This window comes from Stigmatopora argus, chromosome 7 (assembly GCF_051989625.1).
Source record: "Stigmatopora argus isolate UIUO_Sarg chromosome 7, RoL_Sarg_1.0, whole genome shotgun sequence".
NCBI classification, from domain to species: domain Eukaryota; kingdom Metazoa; phylum Chordata; class Actinopteri; order Syngnathiformes; family Syngnathidae; genus Stigmatopora; species Stigmatopora argus.
This window is the reverse complement of record NC_135393.1, coordinates 17,489,106-17,511,279: the sequence shown is the minus strand read 5'-3', so window position 1 is coordinate 17,511,279 and position 22,174 is coordinate 17,489,106. Positions and strand designations below refer to the sequence as shown.

General features: G+C 40.1%; 1 protein-coding gene across 1 annotated transcript in view; it reads right to left on the bottom strand.

Annotated features, from left to right (window-relative positions):
• cntln (centlein, centrosomal protein) overlaps positions 1-22,174 on the bottom strand; it is a 111,471-nt gene that overhangs the window by 71,361 nt on the left and 17,936 nt on the right. Inside the window, exons 10-11 of the mRNA XM_077604773.1 lie at positions 6,712-6,831; positions 1,242-1,363 (exon numbers count right to left, since the gene is read on the bottom strand). Coding sequence (XP_077460899.1) covers positions 1,242-1,363; positions 6,712-6,831 — 242 coding nt within the window. The remainder of the gene's footprint in view (positions 1-1,241; positions 1,364-6,711; positions 6,832-22,174) is intronic.

Here is a 22,174-nt window from a genome sequence, read left to right as displayed (position 1 = left end):
TTTTCACCTCCATATTCATGGTTTTAATAGGGAGTACAAATGTGTTACTTTGAAGAGAAAATCTTAAGAAAAATCATCGCACGTGGTATTTCTGAGATAATTGTGCCGTCTGAATTCTGATGAGAACCGATTTCAGGAAGGTTTGGCGAAGATCGGTCGAGGGTTCAACGACGGGCGAAGGATTTTAGCGAGATTTTGTCTGGCTAAGGGATTTTCTCCGATAGATAGCGTTGATTTTCAGAAAAATTTCACAGTCTGTTCTGTTCGTAACGGATCGGACGTCTATCGGCGATGAGTTGGCCGCCTTGTCTGATGGCGTTTGCCTTTTTTATTCTAACCGCGGCGAGCTGTCGTGAGCCTAGCGCCCTCGCCGCACTTTCTCACGGGCTCGCGTTGCACCGCTGTTGTCTTTAATTAACCCGGAGAGAAAACATCTGACGAGGGTCCGCGCTCGGCGCCCGTTGGAGCCGCCACCCGTGTGCACTCACACATGCATTTTTAAACAGCCTCGCCGAATGAACGGAGATAACAATAGCCGCTTATTAATGATATTTTGACACTTTGTTAAAGGGGAGAAAAAAAACGGGGAGGCCTGTGGTTACTGGCGAAGAGCGAAGATAGCAGGAAGTGGCCCCGCTCTCTTTGATCCGCAACGCACCTTGCACCCTGCAGGACCAGACACCTCCAGCCTCTGGTTCTCACATTCTAATGAGAGATGTTGGAGTGTGAGTTTGGCAAGAAATGTCTCAAAATGACTATACTTTAAATTGCTGTAAATTGTGAAAAAAAGGGGAATTTGTATGAACGTATCACTACAAAGTACACTTTAAGTTTCGACAAACTCCAATCGTAGAAGAGGGAGTGGTTGGTTAACAGTAAGAGTAAAGTATTAAGGCATGTGTCAAAGTGGAGGCCCGGGGGCCAAATCTGGCCCGCCGCATCATTATTGCGATTTTCGTTTTCAAGTGTACTTAATAAAACACTATTTAATTGAATATTTTAGTGTTAATTTTTATCCGTGAAGCCATTTTAGTGGACTAATGAATACATTTGAGTTCAAATAAAAACAAATTTTCCCATTTTTCTACCACTGCCAATCCATTTGAAGTAGAAGGCCAATATTGGACGTCTATTGTCATCAATTAAAACAAATCGTGTTGATTCACTGCCAGCTCTCCCAGTCCAAATGGATGGGCCATCTCCCGCCACGAGTTGATCAAAATAAAAAACATTATACGCACATTCTGTTTTCTTTCTTGGCTGCTTTCAGCTGGTCTTTGACGGCCTTGTAGTTCGTCTGCACCAATAAAAGGCGTTGGCGTCTTCGGTCGTGAGCACTCCTCAGTTCTTCATTCTCTTCGATCTGCAAAGAGTGACAATTTATTAAAATTAAATCAACATTGAGACGTGGAGTTAAGTCAATGCAACTTGGGGACAAAACCGCTCTAAAGCTAATGAAAAATATTTTTTATTTCAAGCAGTCATCAAGTAAAATCTCCAGTTTAGACAGAAAAGATGAACTGTTTTGATTCATTTTTCACTTTTTCTATTCAAAGATCAGCTCTGATAAGAAGGGGGGGGGACTGCACCCACCATATTTTGCTGTTTAATATACCCCCACCATTTAATAGACTATATATTATATTGTATATTAAACGGCAGGGGTATATTAAATGGCGCACAAACGGGAAGGTACGATCCACTACGCACTCTTTATGCCATGACGGGGTGCATCAACGTTCTACAGACTAAAACTACTTACTGCTCAGGTTAAAACTACTTACTGCTGAATAAAGTCTGACTTGGAATTTTAATGAAGTATCTATATTTATGCCGCCATGAACACCATACAAATCTTGCCAAAAAAGCGGAGTTGCCGTTTAATATACCCGTATATATATTAAACGGCAGGGGTATATTAAATGGCGCACAAACGGGAGGCTCAAAAAAAAGCAAAAATCATTTAATATACCCGGGTATATTAAACGGCAAAATACGGTAGCTCTCGTCGACGGCTATTAAAACACGGAAGGATACAAAAAAAAAAGAGATAGAGAGAAAGGACTAGGGAGGAGGAGATGGCGTATGGATTTTTTTTTTCTTGTCAGAAGAGGCCCTGCCCGCCTCCTCCCGTTTCTCTGACCTTAACAGCGAGGGCGAGCGAGAAAACACTTTTGGCGGATGGGGCGAGCGAGAGAGAGAGCAGCATCTGGCCCAAAACAGAGAAATTAGAAGGAGAAGAAAGCGAAAGAGAGAAAGAGAGAAAGAGAGAGAATGTCTGGCTTTCTGCTCGAGTGGCCAGGGCTTGGGAGAGTTGTCTTTCTGAAGGGAAGGAGCTTGTTTACTGCTGATATGACACGGCTGCCCTGCAGAGAGGGAAATGCGAGCCCTCAGCCCTGTTATTATTAACAAGGACAAAGAGAATGGGGAGAGCGAGCGCTCACACGGCACACGCCGCGGACAGCGCACCCGCACGGAGACCGCCAATGACAAGTATGGATTTTTCCCCCAGCGCCCATGATTCGCAGAGGACATCTGCGAGACATCCTCTGCCCCTTCAAGCAGGCCGCCGCAACCTCTCAAAACAAGGCGCTAATGAAAGGGTGCGGGGTTAGGACAGTTCTACTAACTGGTGGAAGGGGGTTGGCGGGCGGGGGAGGGGGGCGGAGCAAGTGGCAGGGCATTAGCCACATCATGGATTCCGAGGGCTTCTTCCGGCACTTCCCCAGGGCGCCGATGGGGCCCCTGGCCGAGGGAACGATCGATACGTGGCCCGTGGCGTGGGGTGTTGTCGAGCTTAAAAATAATTACGAGGCAACGGGTATGCCGTCGGCGCGGGACGGCGAGGACGGTCGGTTCGTGGCGATGGCGCGGACGGGCGAGCACAATTTGAAGGGTGTTGTGGTGTCGGAAAGATTGGCGGCGAGTGGACGCAAGGGGCGGAGTGATGAGTGGGGGGTCTGGTTTGGATGGATGGTGATTTTCAAAAAGTCGCCATGGTGATGCGTGAAGAATTGGAGATAAACATACAGGCTCCGGGACAAAAGTAGGCCGGTTAGGGATAGAAGTTGGCCTGGAAAATTGAAATTGAATTGGGCTCAAATTGGATTGATGAATAGATAATCTGTCGCGGAAGGTGTGCTAGAACGGGTGAACTTTATTAGGGATTGGCTGCAGAATTGTGGAATTTTATTGGCACAAATTTGATGATTTGATGTCTTAATGCAAGGGCCGCTTTAACGTCAACTTGATTTCGAGTGGACCATTTTAGATATAATATTTAGATTTTTTAAATAAATGGATTAAAAGAACTGGATAAAAAGCCCTGAATATTCAGTTTTTTATAGATCTAAAACAATGTTTATTTTAGCTTTTTTTAAATATATTTTTAGATTTTACAAAATGATTTTTAAACTAAAAACACAGAAAAAAAGGATTAAAAAATTACAATTATTGATTTAAAAGGGGAAAATCAGGAAATTTAATATACATCTATACTCTTCATTTGAATTTCATCCTAAAACAGAAAGTCGGCACTCATGATTTACTTTCCCGGGCCACACAAAATGATGCGGCGGGCCAGATTTGGCCCCCAGGCCGCCACTTTGACACGTGTCTTAATGCATCGACTAATAATCTTTCATAGTTTTTCTTTTCGACCTTTCTCTTCAAAACTAAAACGAACAACATATTTCATTCATTGGCCTCCATTGACAGCAATAGAAAACCATAACAAAGGAACTAAGAATAGACAACAACAACCTTGCGACCATTCAAACAGCTTTAGCGCCATTTCCTAAATTACCGTATTTTCACGACTATAAGGCGCCCTTAAAAGTCTTAAATTTTCTCCAAAATAGAAAGGGCGCCTTATAATCCAGTGTGCTTTATATATGGAAAAAAAATTAAAATGTGTCATTCATTGAGGGTGCGCCTTATAATGCGGTGCGCCTTATAGTTGTGAAAATACGGTAAATTTTCTGCTGTTGACGACAATAGAACTGAGTGAGTTTATATCCAAGTATTTTTTGTTTCTTTCACAGTTTTAGACCTTACTCTTCAAAAACTCTTCAAAACTAAAACAAACAACATATTTCATTCATTGGCGTCCATTGACGTCAATAGAAAAGCATAACAAAGGAACTAATAATAGTCAACAATAACTTTGCGACCATTCAAACAGCTTTAGCGCCATTTCCTAAACTAAATTGGCTGCTATTGACGACAATACAACTGAGTGAGTTTATACCCAAGTCAATAAACAAGAGTTTTTATTCTATTAAAGCCATAGAAACGCATCCGATCCAGTTGAACTAAAGCAAACAAACCCCAAGACTAACCCGACACATAGCCCAAACACACGTCCACTCCAAGCACTAATAAACGTAGTCAGGCCTGCATTTGACTTGTCAGTTTTTCCTCCCCTGCGCATTCCTCGGCCAAACGCTCCTCAAGCGGCAGATACGTAAATGGCACCATTAACCAAGACAGTCAAGCGTGTCGTCTGAATCCACGCCGAGCATCGCCGTCCGCCGAGGTGCCTGCCAGTGATATTAAGTCAGACACTTCAGATCTGACAAGAAAATGATGCCTAATACGTTCCCGGGACTGTGTTCTAAAGGGAGGTGACCTCTGCTTAATCACTTACTCGCCGGTCAACCCAAAAGACGGGCAAAAGGATAAAGAGAGGTGAAGCGGAGGAGCGCTCCGGGGTGTGTCTCGGGTTAACTAAGGAAGGGAAAACTCACTTTACCAAGCTTAATTGCCCTGAAATGAGACAAACTGCCTAATAAAAATTAAAAAATAAACAACCCAAGGCTTGTATATATGTTTTAAAACACTGTCAATTGGTCTCTTCTATTGGGTACAACAATGGTCTGCTTCATTGTGAATTTTATGATGGGCAAGAGATGCACTACCGCACAATCGCCAGTAGGCGGAAGCTATGTTTACGTTGTTTTTCAGCAAATTATTAAAAAGGGGGATTTTTTTGTATTTTTTCAACTATGGTCTGCTTCATTGTGAATTTTATGATGGGCAAGAGATGCACTACAACACAATCACCAGTAGGTGGAAGCTATGTCTCCATTGTTTTAGAGCGAATTATTAAAAAGGGGTATTTTTCGGGGTATTTTTTCAACAATGGTCTGCTTCATTGTGAATTTTATGATAGGCAAGGGATGCACTACCGCATAATCGCCAGTAGGTGGAAGCTATGTTTTCGTTGTTTTTCAGTGAATTATTAAAAAGGGGGATTTTATTCATTTTATTTTTTTAAAGATTTGCTTGCTTGCTTTTACGGTGTGTAGGGTTCAATCAAAAGTCAAATCAAAAACCTTTATGGTCATTATGGCGCATAACAAAATTGGTGGTGCTACTCCACACAGTGCGTTTTTCCCAGTAAAAACATAAATAAGTAATATTAAATTATAAAAACACATCCGGGCACGGTAGATTTGAAAATATTACACAATCTAAGATTTTGCACACCCCCAAATTATTGCACAGACTAAAAATATTGGTTTCATGGTAAGTAGGGTTATAACTTTTATACAGAAGAGATGCCATATCATATTTTGGTGAATGTTTGCTAGGAATAAAATAAATTGACCTTCATTTGATCCCATTTCTGAAAACATACTACACTTGTATTTGGAGGTCAGGGAGGAATGGCAATTGAATCTTTTGAGACGGTGACAGTTACAGCGGAGATTCCTACCTTGCAGTGGCTGATAGCTGTAATCCAACAAAGCCAAATTGGGCCATCGCTCTCCAGTTTAAGCGACTCTAAAACACCCCGATGAAGTCAAAGTCACTTCTTGAAAATAGTCAATGATGCAACATTCGTCAAAGACTTTGAATTTTTAAAATGTCACCATTTTGATCAATGCCTTAAATAGAGGTGAACGAAACTGTGTGGGTGGTGGGATGGCTATGTTAACATGTTGCTGAAATCAAAGAAGTCAATGTAAAGTGTTTTTTTTTTTTTATCTACTTAATTGTAGCGGTGTGGGTGAAAAGGTTAATGCCATTTCTGACTGGCTGCGAATACGCCAGAGGGATTTTGACCGCAGAAGAATAAATGATCACAGTGAGCATCGGAAGTATGTTTATCGTAGCATTGACTTTTGAAAGGCAAATATTCCTTATGGCTTTTTGGCCGTTTTCCAATCATTTATGATTTGATATTTTCTCAAACGTTAACCTTTTTTAGAGCCGCTTTAATCAATAAAAAAAAATAATCCAACCAAAACAATGTTAACAATTAGTAAACAAATGTGGCCTATGCTAAATTTCCCCAAATCCATATATAATAATAGCAGTGAAACACGATAACTTTATAATTTAAATTGATGTGAAACACGATAACTGTCGTCGGCCTTTAAAATTAAAATAGAAAGGATCCTTATAATGGTCAATATTAGTGAAAATGTAAATTTAAACTCGAAAGATTGGCTGTGAAGGAACAGGACAAGACGCCCAATCCATTTTAACAGGGACACTTAGCAGCCTTCATTCAGTGCCGACCTTTCACGGTCCAAATGGATTGGACGTCGATGAGTTAATGAGGTAAATAAGCGCCGCTAATGAGTTCAACTGCAAAAAATGTCGTTAACTCGGCAATTGACATCCAATTTCAAATGCCCTTCCAATGTCTTTACCACGGTGTCAGTTTTCGACAAAATACCTCCCATTTTCCTCCAACTTTACCTTCGATTGAAGCAAGTCTTGGAGGTCCGGAATCCTTCGGGGCGCTCCCTTCTGGCCCTCCCGATAACGCTCTCCGCCGGCGGCCGGAGACAAGGACCGGGATCGCTGCACAGGTGCACCCTGGGAGACATAAACCCAAAGAGTCGCTGAGGTCGAGCGCGTAATCGCGTAAAAATTACCGTATTTTCACCACTATATGGCGCATCGCATTTAAAGGCGCAGTGTCAGTAACGAGTGCTATTTCAGTTTTTTACACACACAAAGGATGCACCATTTTTTATATATTTTTAGATTTTACAAAATGATTTTTGAACTAAAAACACACAAAAAAATGATTAAAAAATGACAATTATTAATTTAAAAGGGGGGAAAATCAGGAAATTTAATATCCATCTATACTCTTCATTTTAATTTGATCCTAAAACAGAAAGTCGGCACTCATGATTTACTTTCCCGGGCCACACAAAATGATGCGGCGGGCCAGATTTGGCCCCCGGGCCGCCACTTTGGAGCATAATTTTAGTATTGGTCCATATATAAAGCGCACTGGATTATAAGGCGCCCTGTCTATTTTGGAGAAAATTTAAGACTTTTAAGTGCGCCTTATAGTCGTGAAAACACGGTAACATCCGTGGCGCGGATACCGAGTGAATACCGACAAGAAGAAAAAAAAAAAAAGAATAATCCCACTCCCACTTCACCTTGACTAAAGAAAAAAAGCCCACATTGCTGACTTTGGTACACACAGATGCTTGGGAAAAAAAAACAAAAAAAACAAACAGGCTACCAGAGGAATAAGAGCATGCTGGGGCAGAAGGCTCACTAAGCTGAAGGGAGAAAGTTCAACTCGAGTGTGTGTGTGTGTGTGCGTGTATGTTTATGTGTGTGTGTGTAAGTGTGTGAAAGACAACGGCAAAGGTTTTTCTCTGCGACTGGCTAATGAGTATGTTCATTTCCATTTACATTGTTTCTTTGACAATAATGATGTCCCATTAGGGGAGACTAAAGGGGCTACAGATTCCAGAATGTGCTGGGCTTCATTACAAGAGGTGGGCAGGGAGGTCGCTCTAATTGCTCTACGAGGGGCCTCCAGGTTACACTTGATAGGACAACCGATTAGCGGGGAGCTCGGCGCGCTGCAGTTTTTGCTCGCTAGACCGACATCAAAATAGCGCTGTGGAAAAAAACACTATATTTATATATAAATAAATAAATACATAAAGCAGAGGAGACAATATGCTAGCGGAATATGAATAGGAAAAGGGAAAGGATGGAAAAGGCGCCCCGCGGAGCCCCGGAGCCCTGACCAGATGGCGGGCGTAAAAACGGAAAATAAATAAATAAATAAAATATAAAATCCAGGATGCCTAAACGTGGTGGTCCTTGAGCTGGAGTGGGTTGCGGAGTGCAAAAGAGGAAGCACGTTAGATAAGATGGCAGTTCATTAATTCCACTTCTGGCGGCGGTTGGCGGATTCAAAACGGACTCCGGAGGCGTCAGCGAGCGGGAACCCGCGCCACGCTCGCCAGGCCGACTCCGGTGACCCGCGGGGCGCGGTTACGCCGCCGCGTTCGACCGTATGCGTTTTAACTCGGCCTTAATGGATGCGTGCAACTAATTAGCAGATTGATCTGCATATTCTTGAAGCCAAGCGTGCCAATTGGCCCGACCCGCCACGCGGAAAACCAATGGCCGGCAGGGGAAAAAAAAAAATCTCACTCTGTGTGATCAGAATGCATTTAAGAATAATAATTAGAAACACATAAACACGAGTCATTTAAAGTACATATGCCCCCAAACCGATTACATCATCAGAAATCGAGGCCATTTCTAAGGATATTAACGAATTATTAGTGTGCTTTATATATGGAAAAACAATTAAAATGTGTCATTAATTGAAGGTGCGCCTTATAATGCGGTGCGCCTTATAGTCGTGAAAATACGGTACTCATTATACTATGCTCACTGACAGCTTTAGGATCAAATTAAAATGAATAGTATAGATGTATATTAAATTTCCAGATTTTCCCCCTTTTAAATCAATTATTGTAATTTTTTAATCCATTTTTTCTGTGTTTTTAGTTCCAAAATCATTTTGTAAAATCTAAAAATATATTTAAAAAAGCTCAAATAAACATTGTTTTAGATCTATAAAAACTGAATATTCAGGGTTTTTAATCCATTTATTAAAAAAAATCTAAATATTATATCTAAAATGGTCGGGCCCACGTGAAATCAAGTTGACGTTAAGGCGGCCCGCGAACCAACCCGAGTCTGACACCCTTGTTTTAGAGTATGTACATATTTGTTAGATAATTGGAAGCTAATCCCGCTCTTGGTTCAGTAGCAAAAAGAGAAAAATAAACCAGGCACTTTGAAAGAATAGTATTTTTGTCTCGTCTACACACTTTTTGGCAGTGATGAAATGTCCGAGGCATTCCAGAAAGACGAAGAAAAGAGAAAAGACGGCGCCACGGTCTCCATCCGTCGAGCACGGCCTGACATTGCACCTGCTAATGTCGACAACACGCAAAAAAAGAGGAAGCTGAAGTGAACGGGTCGTGAAAGCACCATTTGGACATCTTCTATTCCGAGTGTGGGAGCCCAGAGACAAACATTTCACAAACATCTTCTCGCTTCTCTTCACCTTTCCTCTGCGTCTCTCAAGGAGAGAGTTGAGTTAGCAAAAAAAGCTTCTTTAGGATTTTAGCAATTCAGCTCGCTTTGTTCAAGGTTGGACATTGTATCCAAACACTGGTGTGAACAAAAACATTTGAAAAGTTGCTCTATGGAAGCCACTTGGTATGTAACTAAAAGCATTTTCTTTGGCCTTACATTATTTGATGAAAAATACAACTTCGTATTAAGTACATTAGTCACAGACAAAAGCATGTTTTTTTCTTGTTTTTTCAGCCTAACCAGTGAAAATGGATTCGACGTCGATCATCGGCAATTTTTTAAACAAAAAAATGTATTTTCCGATCTTTTTCAGCCATTCCGATCTTTAAAAATGAATTAAATTAAAACAATCTGAGATGAAAAGTACAGTAATCCCTCGAATATCGCAGTTAATGTAGACTAAACATGGCCGTGATCATTGAAAAATCGCAAAGTAGGGTCACCCTTATTATAACTAGCATTTCTTCAGTGCTGAGCAAGAGTAGCAAGTTTCAGCGTGGATTTTCACATATTTATTAACTTAAATAAATAAATACGTTTTTAAAATAAAATTAATAGCAGAAAAAAATCACGAAGAAGTGAATTTGTGATAAACTATGACTACCACAATACATGTTTTCGTGCCTATACAAAAATACAAGTACACAAGTACAATTAACAGAACGTGTATAAATATTACAGCAATAAGCATATCAAAAGACTGTAATGTATTATTATCTAAATATAATGTGTATAGAAATATATATATAAATAAACATGTAAATACTATTAATACTGTACTCAGTAAAAATAGTTCCTCTCCGCTTGATATACATCCCAAAAAACAGGTTAATGGTAGTTTTAGTCCAAGTCCTTTGTCCGTACAATTATACGAAAATGAAGTGAAATGGAGTATAATTGATCTACTCAACTTAGCTAGCGTAATTGCGGCTTTGAGCGGTACTTAGCGCCATCGTAATCACTTTGCGGACATTATTTTTGACGACACGCAATTTTTTCTTCGTATTAAAAACATATGGCATCTAGTAAAACCCATCTCCATTGACAAGAAGTAAAGCAGGACATTTTTAGAAATCATCCAATGCATCCATCGATCACTAACTATCATAACATCCATTCCGTTCAAAGATTGACGATCAACAATACGTTGAAGCAAACATAATCAAAATCAACAACGTAATGATAATTGGTCGGAAACAACAACAACAACGTTCCATCATGTCCGAGCGTGTCCCGAGGCAAAGTGAATGACATCAATACTATTAAAGTATTCCGTGCAAAATAATTGCATTACGTGTTTAAGGAAGAAGAACAGAGGCCCTCCCGCTGAAGCTTTAATGAGGACAGTGGTAGAAATCAAACAACGTCTCTTCGGGCCAGCTTTAGTTGAGTGAGGCCATCTAGAAAAGCTGCCAAACTTAAAGAGTAGGAACGGCCAGAAGATCAAAAGCTTGTCTCGCTCTTCATAATGTCCCGCTGAAGCGGTAAATCAGCCAGTGCCTGGGCCCAAGGCATGCGTGAAACCGCTAGCACACGCCGCCCCTGATCACAGAAGGTGGTGTGCCTTTGGCTGTGGGTGTGCGTGTGTGTATGTTAAGGACCAGAAGCTTGGCCCAGGAAGCGTCTAATGAATCACATGACTCTCAACACACCGCTGACTTCTTGTCGCTTCTCGGCTTTGATCTGACGCCCAAGCGCTTATTTTCGGGAGGTGCCGGCACCTAAGCTCCTCGCACACGCGCCGTCCTCGCGGCCCGAGACGGCGATTTGTGAAGGCCCCGAACCACCTGCCGCCGCCTGACAGGAAATATGGGGTGAAGGGTCCTATTGTCGGAATGCCCGAGGTGAACCAAACGCTTGCTCGGGAATTTCCTGGTTCCAATACGCCCTGAATATCACGTTTAGATGGTGAGGGTAAAGCAAGGGTGTCAGACTCGAGTTGGTTCACGGGCCGCTTTAACGTCAACTTGATTTTATGTGGGCCGGACCATTTTATTTTAAAATCAATGACCGTATCGCCCACATTGTCTTGCGCTATGACGTTTCGTCTAATTTGTGCACATATAAGCCGTATCCTTCATTCAGTCATCATTTTTTTTCGGTTACAAATACGGCTTATACGCGAGAAAATGCGGTAATCGCAATTTTATCATTCTCTAAATCCAACCTTGAAACGCAACCACCTTTCCAGCTACCGTCACAATTTGGAGGATCCCCCACTCCTATCCTAGTTCTATCCCAAGATGCTTTGCGTGCTGCTGCAAGAACTTCGTTTGATCGGCAAAGTCTACCGGCGACACGATATATTAATGTTAAGTCGGCAAATTTCACATGAGTTTTGATCATGTGGTTGTTATTTCGTGGAACATCCATCATGTCTTTTTTGCCAAAACCCCAAATATCAGTTCAAATATGGGACTGAGTAATGGTTAGCGCGATGCTATAAAAACTTCAACCTCAAACGTTTGAGGTTCAAAGTTATGTGATGTTGATCTGCAATAATATTGATTTCATTTCATAGACCACAATTTCAAAGTCTAGTCAAATGTTTTTGCAGAACATAAGAAAAAAAAATCTGAGTCAGTGTACGAAAGGGAAACAAATGATGGCCTTATTTTATATCCAACTTGCGTTTCAAAAAACAACCGATAATGGAACATCGGCTTACATGAGGCTTTTTATAGTTTTCATAAAACGGAAATAACAATTTATTTGTAGTTTTCTATTGAGTCACAACAAATAAAACATTTGAATGGACTCGCTTTCTGTTTTTTTTCCCTCCAATTTACCAGAAAAGCGGCTTTTGCCACCTGATTATTACCGAATTTTGTGACTCGTTAGGCCAAAATAGATTAAATATCGAACATTTGGATGGCGATAAATGATTCAAAATGTGCTGACATTGAACCTAAGTTGTAAAATTGGAACTTTTATGCATTTGCCGACATCTTGACACCGTTTTTAAAAGCTTGTGACAAAAAGGCGTAAAATCTGGGAGAAAAAAACCCAACCACACCTGCTGCTTTCGACACTTAGCTCATCAAATTGAAGCCAACAGAAAACCATGTCATCACCTTTTCCTCCTCACCGACGAGGTTGTGATAGCATTATCAGAAATCTGGCATCTGGGCGCGACCTTATTAACTGCTGGGCTAATCAACTTTGAGCAAAAAAAGGGAGGTGAGCTGGATGATAAATTATTAGCTAGCAAGAATTCGTTCATTTTTTTTATTTGATTAAATTACCCTGTCGAAAAGGGGGCTCGGCCAAATTATCTAGGGCCTAATTTAATGGACGCTCGCCATACTGGCCTATCTTCTACAATTATTTATCACTTTCACACTGTCAAGTTTTTTTTTTTTAACAGTGGCCTTAGTAAGCAATTTAGGAGTGTTTTTACAGTGCAATAATCCATAAAATGTTACTACCGTATTTTCACGACTATAAGGCGCACTGCATTATAAGGCGCACCCTCAATGAATGACACATTTTTTTTTAAATCCATATATAAAGCACACTGGATTATAAGGTGCCCTGTCTATTTTGGAGAAAAGTTAAGACTTTTCAGTGCGCCTTATAGTCGTGAAAATGCGGTAGTTATTAAAGAAAAATATATTGACATTTGATTTTGCTTTGGAAAACACTTACTACATAGTATTTTCATTGCCCAAATTTTGTCATTTTTGTCGGTTCTTATTCACATTTAATGCTAAAATGACTGTAATAAAAGAGTAAAGAAAGAACTTTATTTTAGCAGATTAATCAACAAACTGCATAGAAAAAAATGGAGATTAATCAACTAGGACGGTCAATTGTTTATACTAATAATGAGTTGGATGAATAATAAAATTTATTTTGCTAATGTTTATTTTTCAGGCAATTATTGTTGATAATTCTGTATTGTTTAATAAGTAAATAAATAAAAGAAGTAAAAGTAATATGGCACCATACTAAAATACTCATCAGAAGAAAAAAAATCACGACCAAGATAAAATAAAACAAAAATTACTCAACTAAATAACGGCTTGATGATAGCAATAATTGTACAAAATATATTCATTTCAAACGGTTGAAATGGGAAGTCATTTTTAAAAAATGAGAACTTTAAAAGAGACAGATGGCATTCAATTTGGGACTTTTAAATCAAAACTGCCACTAATTATTTGTACTCTTGTCCCGATTTGTAAACATATTTACTTCCGACATTGAAGATTCAAATAATTTCTTTCAAATTTGGTTTACCAGTGGAACTGGGATACTATCAAAAGTGATAAAAATTGGGATAACCAATGAAAATTAGCGCCATAAAAGCCCATTCAATAATCATTCTATGCATCTGAGGCGAGTTTTTAATCCAATTTCCTTGCACTAGTACATATAAGTGTACAACAGAGACCAATCCTTTTTTTTATTCTAAAAATACATTGCACTCCTTATATCGACTTTCCGGTTCAAGTAGAGTTTAGACGTAAAGACCACATAATGATGATGTCATCATTATGAAGAAAAAAAATAGATTTCGGAGGAAGCGCGAAGGAGAAAAGAGCAAGCAGGTGCTGAGAACAAGACAGTAAACAGAAACGTGGGATGAGGGGGTGAAAAAGGAAGGGGGAGATGGGGAAAAAAAGGGGGAAAAAAGGGGAGAAAAAAATAAATAAATAAAAAAGCCAGTCTTGGTAATTACCGAACACGATTAGGTTCTTGGGGGAACTTGTCTGGCACTCGTGGGCCTTGCTGCCGAGGCTCGACCATATGGAGCGGGGGGCTCGCAATGACTCTCCCAGAAGCCCGTGACCCGTCTGTTGCCGAGCCCTTGAGCTGAATGCGGAATGAGACTTGCCAGGCCTAATGTTCTACACGTGCGCCATTTATGCCACAAAACAAATCTGATCACTGTTAATTACACTCCAGCTATGATGGGGAGGGGCTATCGAGATGCAGGGAGTCAATAGACATTTGGGGGGGGATTGGCTCGACTTGAGAGGAAGAACAGTTTGGCGTGGGGGACTCAAACCAGGCCACGTTTAGCTAGACGACAACAAAAATCGTGGCCAAAACAAGTGGTCGGCCAGGAAGAGAATCTGAGTCATTTTTTAGAAGGTCAGCGTCATGTTTGGTTATTTTGCTGGTTTGCTTAATTTGTTCAGCGAATGGAAGAGGAGAAAGAAAAGGTGGACTTTGATTGGCTGTCGTCACTCGCACTTTTCCTTTGAAATTGCCAGCAAATTTTTCGTGATTGACAATCACTATCATAAAGTGATAAACCATCATAAATATCTTAAAAGGCCTTCTTGTAATAGTATAACGTTTTTTTTTCCTTCTTTATCAATTCACAATTTAAGAAATCAAAATTAATCTCCAAAAATAAGCAATTTAATTTCATTTCAGGAATCGGTGAAAAAAATACGACCAGTACAACAACTGTTTGTAAAAGTTAAATAGACCCCAAAAGAAAGTATGGAAAAATACATATAAATGTAACGCAAGGGACTTGAGGCCAACAAGCTGTGCATGTAAAATTATATGTTTTGGGGGCGGGGTCGTAGCCTTCAAAAAAGGGGTCCGCGGGGTAAAGACCCCCCCACTAGGCAAGGTTTAAATAGGTGAAAATTCTTGTAAAAGCTCAATAAACCCCAAAAGAAAGTATGAAAAATACATATGAATTCTGTACTGTAACGCAAATGATGCTAAAAATGCATGTTAAAAAAAAATTGGTTTGGAGGCGTGGTCGTAGCATTCAAAAGAGGGTCTGCGGGGTAAAGACCCCCCCACCAAGCAAGGTTTAGATAGGTGAAAATTCTTGTAAAAGCTCAATAAACCCCAAAATAAGTATGAAAAATACATATGAATTATGTACTGTAACGCAAATGATGGTAAAAAGCTGCGCATGTAAAAAAAAATTGGTTTGGAGGCGGGGTCATGGCATTTAAAAGAGGGTCTGCGGGGTAAAGCCCCCCACCAGGCAAGGTTTGAATAGGTGAAAATTCTTGTAAAAGCTAAATTAACCCCAAAAGAAAGTATGAACTTATGAAATATGTACTGTAACGCAAATGATGCTAAAAAGCTGCGGATGTTAAAACAAAAAAAGTTTGGAGGCGGGGTCATAGCATTTAAAAGAGGGTCTGCAGGGTAAAGCCCCCCACAGGCAAGGTTTGAATAGGTGAAAATTCTTGTAAAAGCTCAATTAACCCCAAAAGAAAGTATGAACTTATGAAATATGTACTGTAACGCAAATGATGCTAAAAAGCTGCGCATGTTAAAAAAAAAATAGTTTGGAGGCGGGGTCATACCATTTAAAAGAGGGTCTGCGGGGTAAAGACCCCCAACAGACAAGGTTTGAATATGTGAAAATTCTTGTAAAACGTCAATAAACCCAAAAATAAGTATAAAAAATACATATGAATTCTGTACTGTAACGCAAGGGATTTGATGCCAACGCGCTGAGCATGTAAAAAAAAAACTGTTTTGGGGGCGGGGTCATAGCTTTCAAAACAGGGGGGCTGCGAGGTGAAGGCCCCCCCACCAGGCCAACAGTTACACTTGGTATGCGAGCGGGTGCTTCTTCAAAGAATAAGCGTGTGCATATATGCATGAGTATGTGTGATAACCGCTGTGGAGAGGGACTTTACAGAAGGACAGTGAGAAAGAAACAAGTAGAAGGTAAGCGGCGTACGTATATATTTACGTGCGTGCACATATAGCCCTGAGTCCTCCCACCCACGCCGTCTGTTTGACCCCAGCGCGTATGTGCTTAAAGAAGCGCCATGACGCCGAGGCGGCAAATGGCCGTGCCTCGTTAATGAGCTGGGCTGTGTGAACGGGCCGGGATTCTCGTCTAATGAGAGCGGTCGAGACGGTAAAAAAAAACAGCATCAAGTTTGTGTCATTAGAAACGGCGTGGCTCGGCTACAGCTATAATGCTATTTATTTAAAGAGGTTAAAAAAATGCTGGCACAGAAAAGGGACAAAATGATGCAGATGAGAAAAATCTATGATTGACACTCGCACGGATCTGTTACTGTAAAAATGGTGCAATCAGAATAATTAAAAGCAATGACATCAATGGAGAATTGTAGTTGAGAATCGTTGACATTATCGTGTGATGAGTCGGAATACAAAGTTTAAATCCCGGAGAAATTTTACCTTGACATCAGATCTCGGGCGCCGACACTGCTATCTTCCATTTACGCTTCTAAATTGTGTACATACAGTGGTACCTCGAGATACAAGCTTAATTCGTTGCGGGACTGAGCTCGTATGTCGATTTTCTTGTAACTCAAACGAATGTTTCCCATTGAAATGAACTAAAAACAAATTAATTTGTTCCCAAAAAAACAAAAACAGGATATTGGATTGGAAAAACATTCTTATTTGTTCTAAGTTGCCATCTATTAACAAAGTAACAAATAAGTAGTGGTTTAATACTACTAAAATGTGTTTAATAGTACTAAAATCAGACTTTTTGCACGGCAACGCGCTCGTAACATAACATAAACAAATTTAAAAGAACTTGGATTACGATGCAGACACACTCAAAAACAAATTTTAATCTAACCTTACACTAAACTTCATTCTAATCTTGTTTAAAATTTTGATACCTTTCTTCTCCTCGGTTGGCTCTATTGGCCCCGCCTCCACCCTGACTTTCAGATGCAACCTATCGATGGTAGTTTGCTTTTGTATTCCCTTCAAAATATTCCGAAAATGATGCACACAAATGTCCTCACAACGCACGACCACTTGCCAACGAGTAGTATTTATAAGTCGTATTAGCGATCGCCTCGCCATTCGCAATGACTAACATGAAAAAAACACAGAAAAAATGCAACGCTCCGCCCAGTGCTCGCAGAGACATTACAAAGAGGGAGTTGCGACCAGAGACATTACACGAGGGAGTTGCGGCGGGAAAGACAGCGCCCACGATGTTCTTATGAGCAGCCTCTCGTGTCCACTGTCTGCTCGCATATCAAAATCTGTCTCGTATCTCAAGATAAATATTTACCCGAAATGTTACTCGTATCTCAAATTACTCGTATGTCGAGGTACTATATATGATGGAGAGTGGATTACATTTAAATTAAACATGTTCTTTGGAGAGAGACATAATGATAGGGAGGCTAAAAGAGTGCAGCAGATGGTAAACGGCCACATTCAAAACAAGAGAAAACATCTCAACGCATATTAATCCGGCTGGTAATTAGTGTCAGAGAGATTAGATTAAAAACGGCAATGTCACGGGTGCTTAGAAGCGAAGGCACGGGGTGCCGTTGTTGGGGATAGACGTCCAATCCATTTGGCGGCTAGTGAGTAAAATAAGTTTCCTTGAAAGTAAACTTCCTCCTCAATGGAAATGTCACTCGCAGCAACTTGTGAATGCAAGCGGCATGGCCAAACAAAAAGAAAAGTTGAAGAAGACCACAAGCAATAAGTACAAGTTCCTAAAAGCAAATAAAGCAATGTTGCGCACTTGATGGGAGAGCATCCAGCAGTTGAATGACTGCCCACAGGATGAGCACATTATCACTCATGTAGTCTGGTGAAGCTTCCAGAAAGTCTGCCTGAGGTCTGCTACGGATTACACTGTAATGTAGCTCTTTAATCACTGCACTGGGCTGACTGACAGCCAGCCAGCCAGGCAGGCGCAAAACTACAAAAGTGCTGCTCTTTTGTTCATTGACGAGTCAAACAGAAATGTTCCGGTTGCAGTGCCAATGACAGGGAAAGATGTTTTCGTCTTTTGGCGTTATGGGAGACATCGGAGGACTCGGATAAAACCCTTGCAGGACTTGGGAAATCCACAAGGGAAGGTTAGAAACCACTAGGGGTAGAACTCTCGGTTTCAGGACTCAAAATTAAATGTCTAATCAAGTATAGACACTATCTGTCAAGGTTGTCAGCCTTAAGATTTTGAGACTTTTAAGACTCGAAGGAAACCCTGATTTAATGAGCCGCTGATACGCGGAGAATTTATACAAATTTCTATGCTAAAAAAGTATTTCTGGTTATTAGGGTCAGTTATTCTCATACTTTAAAATTAAAATCACACAATCAATCAAGAGACAGAGGGCTCTGTACTATAGATACGTAACAACCCAATAAACGCTTGCACAAGAAATCTAAGTGTGTAAATTAAAAATTACTCAGGCCTCTAAGAATGGAGCAAATAATAATTACACACCAAAAATACAGCTCTAATGCAGCCATTGTGTGATGTTAGTTGCACCCAAAGAACTAAACACAGACGTAAGGGAAAAATCACGAGAAAGTTCGGGCAATCTACGATACGGTCTTCGCTCGATTATCGCGAATTCACATTTTTTATTAATATATATTTTTTAAATTTAAGTACATAAAATTGTGAAAATTGAAAATTTACGCTGAATTCGTAAGCAGAATCCACTCCCCTGTCTTCCGTTTACGAATTTCAGCGTGGATTTTCACATTTTTATGTACTTAATTTTTTTTTTTGTGCCAACTTTCTATTTTAGGATTAAATTAAAATGAAGAGTATAGATGTATATTAAATTTCCTGATTTTCCCCTTTTAAATCAATAATTGTCATTTTTAATCCATTTTTTCTGTGTTTTTAGTTCAAAAATCATTTTGTAAAATCTAAAAATATATTTAAAAAAGCTAAAATAAACATTATTTTAGATCTATAAAAAAACTGAATATTCAGGGATTTTAATCCAGTTCTTTTAATCCATTTATATATTTAAAAAAATCTAAATATCATATCTAAAATGGTCCGGCCCACGTGAAATCAAGTTGACGTTAAAGCGGCCCGCGAACCAACCCGAGTCTGACACCCTTGCTTTACATACTTACTGGAGTCATTTAAAAGTTTAGTTCCCCCCCAAATTTAGATTAAACTTCACATTGGTATCCTTGCGAGGCCTTCAAGGTTCAACCGATTCCCTCGGTAGATCCACCATGTGCCAAAAGCATCTGTTCAACATAGTCTACTTTACTCGGACGGACCTGCAACTCACAATGGATGTTATTCTTCTCTTGCAATTCCCTCATCCTACCCACACGTGCACCCTGATAATAATAAGACCCCCCCCCCCCCACCTCCCACCGCAGGATGAGCGAAGTGTTCAAAGCCGCCACTCTGGCCTGTTTTCAAATGAGCGCTGCGTCTCCCCCGCCTTGTGCTCCTGTTGCGATCACCACTTTGATCACCTCTGACGGTAACTTCCAACCAAACATTGAAATTTAAAATCACATCTGCCCCGACAACCCCGGCATTAGAATTTAACAGGTGTTCCGGAGGAACTTGTTACGGAATTTGCAATTACGTGCCCAAATACACACACGCGCCTTTAATTCAATGCCGTTCATGTGCGAGCGCACGTTCAACCTGTCAATGAGTGGGAAAGTAACAGAACGCCTTCCCGGCTGAGTGCGATGCCTTGGGATGGCAAGACGTGTTTACTTCCTGGCTTTCTTGTCGGTACGGACAGAAGTTTAAGTAACAAAACAGACGGAACACAAGTTACACGTGTTCGGTAAATAAGGATTCGTATAAGAAGAGTCAACTGGAAGGGAATTTTTGGAAAGATATCAGAAAAGGGCCCACAATTGAAATATTATTTAGGATTCCTAAATAATATTTCAATTGTTCAAGGATTTTTGGTGAGTAAAATATGGCTATATTCCTAAATTTGGAATATAGCCATATTTTACTCACCAAAAATCTTTTTTAACTGTACACAATATCCATCCTCCTTTCTTTCTTCCTTCTTTTCTATCGCCATTGAAGCTAATGCTGAAAGTCTTGTCGGATTTCTGGCATAGTCCGTCTTGAAAATGGCTTTAAATCAACACAACAATATATTTGTTTGTGCAGCTGCTCCAGATACAGTTTGGTAGCTCTGGCTAATCACTAGCCAATCATAGATGGTGAAAGCGATGACGTATCCCTACGCCTGCAAGAAGGCATTGTGGTGTTGCCAACTCGAAATCTGATTGGTTAAAGCAACAGTCTTATCAATGCTTGTTTAATGCAGCAGAGCCTGCAGAACTGATTGTGAAGGCCTTGAGGCACATTTCTGACCCTGGCTACAAATAATGGCTGAAATGTGATTGGTTAAATGCTTCAATATGAAAACACACATCTGGAAGCAGTGCAACCAGGGGGGAAAGCAATGAAAGGAAGCTAACAGACAATTTGGAATTATTACATACATATTAATATCATATAATATATGATTCAGATATTTCTTAGGCCAGCAGTGAAGGCCTTGAAGGCCCTGACGGCCCGCCACTGGTTGTTTGTTACTGTCATTATTATATTTTTTATAAAGTGATACATGACAGAAATACATTTTCCTACAAAATGTAATTTAACTGTAAACTCCAGTGCAATTTATAATCTTATCTATAATCTATATCCTTTTTTGTGGCACTACTACTACCGAAAAATGTGGTACTACAGATAACAACCTTAAAATCTTAACTATGAAATCAGTTATATTCGATGTATCTGTATTTAAAATCGCCCTGACAAAAAATTTAATCAACTTAATTACTGGCAGGAAGACTACACAACTGTATAATTAACTACTGGCTAAATAATCCATTTATACATAAATTGGCCGGTTGAATTAAGGGGGTTAAATGGTGCAGGGCAATCACGTCTCACTTAACATTTTGGGCTGATATCTGCATCGGGATTACCGTAATGCTCAGCGTGGCCCTCCCCTGAAGAATCATCTATTACCTCATTAGCTGGCAATTGTCACCTATTTCTACTGCATTTTAAAAAAAAAATGTTATCACCCTAAAAGGCAGTCCATCACTCGTAGGCGACAGTTCAAAGATAGCGAGCTATCACACTCCGAGGCAACCTCGCCCACGCAATCTGGCGTGGCCTTTTACACCTTCGAAGCTGCAATTAATCACATCTCTTCAACTGAAATTGGTATTCACTTTGTGACAAGTGTGCGGTGAAATAATCTCTAAAGCAGCGTACTTGTATTGAACAATAGGAAGAGGAGAAAACAAAAAATATATATTTTTATACATAGGTGAACATAGTGGTTATCCATATGCTCCCAGCAAGACTCAATATCATGTTTTAAAGGATGTCAATGTTTAATAAAGGAACCAATTGGTAGTGAGCAATGTTTTACTAGTTTAGCATTTAAATTTCCGGTGACCAAATATTAAATCCGGCAAATCGCTCGTAAGATAACATAAACAAATTTAAATGAAGTTGGATTACGATGCAGACACACTCAAAAATAAGTTTAATTGAACCCAACATTAAACTTAATTCTAATTTTGTTGGATATTTTGATACCTTTCTTCTCCCGGGTTGGCTGTATTGGCCCCGCCTCCACCCTGACTTTCAGATGCAACCTATCGAGGGTTGTTTGAGTTTGTATTCCCTTCAAAATATTCCCAAAATGATGCACACAAATGTCCTCACAATAGAATAATGCACGACCCCTTGACAACGAGTAGTATATATATATATATTTCGTATTAGCGATCGCCTCGCCATTCACAATGACTAACGGGGGGAAAAAAACTGAAAAAATGCAACGCTCCGCCCAGTGCTCGCAGAGACATTACAAAAAGGGAGTTGCAACCAGACACATTACACGAGGGAGTTGCGGAGAGGGATAATGCCCATAATGTACTTATGAGCAGCCTCTCACGTCCATGGTCGTATATCAAAATGTGTCTCGTATCTCAAGATAAATATTTGCCCAAAATTTTACTCGTATCTCGAATTGCTCGTATGTCGGGGTACCATTGTACTAGAAAATTAGAA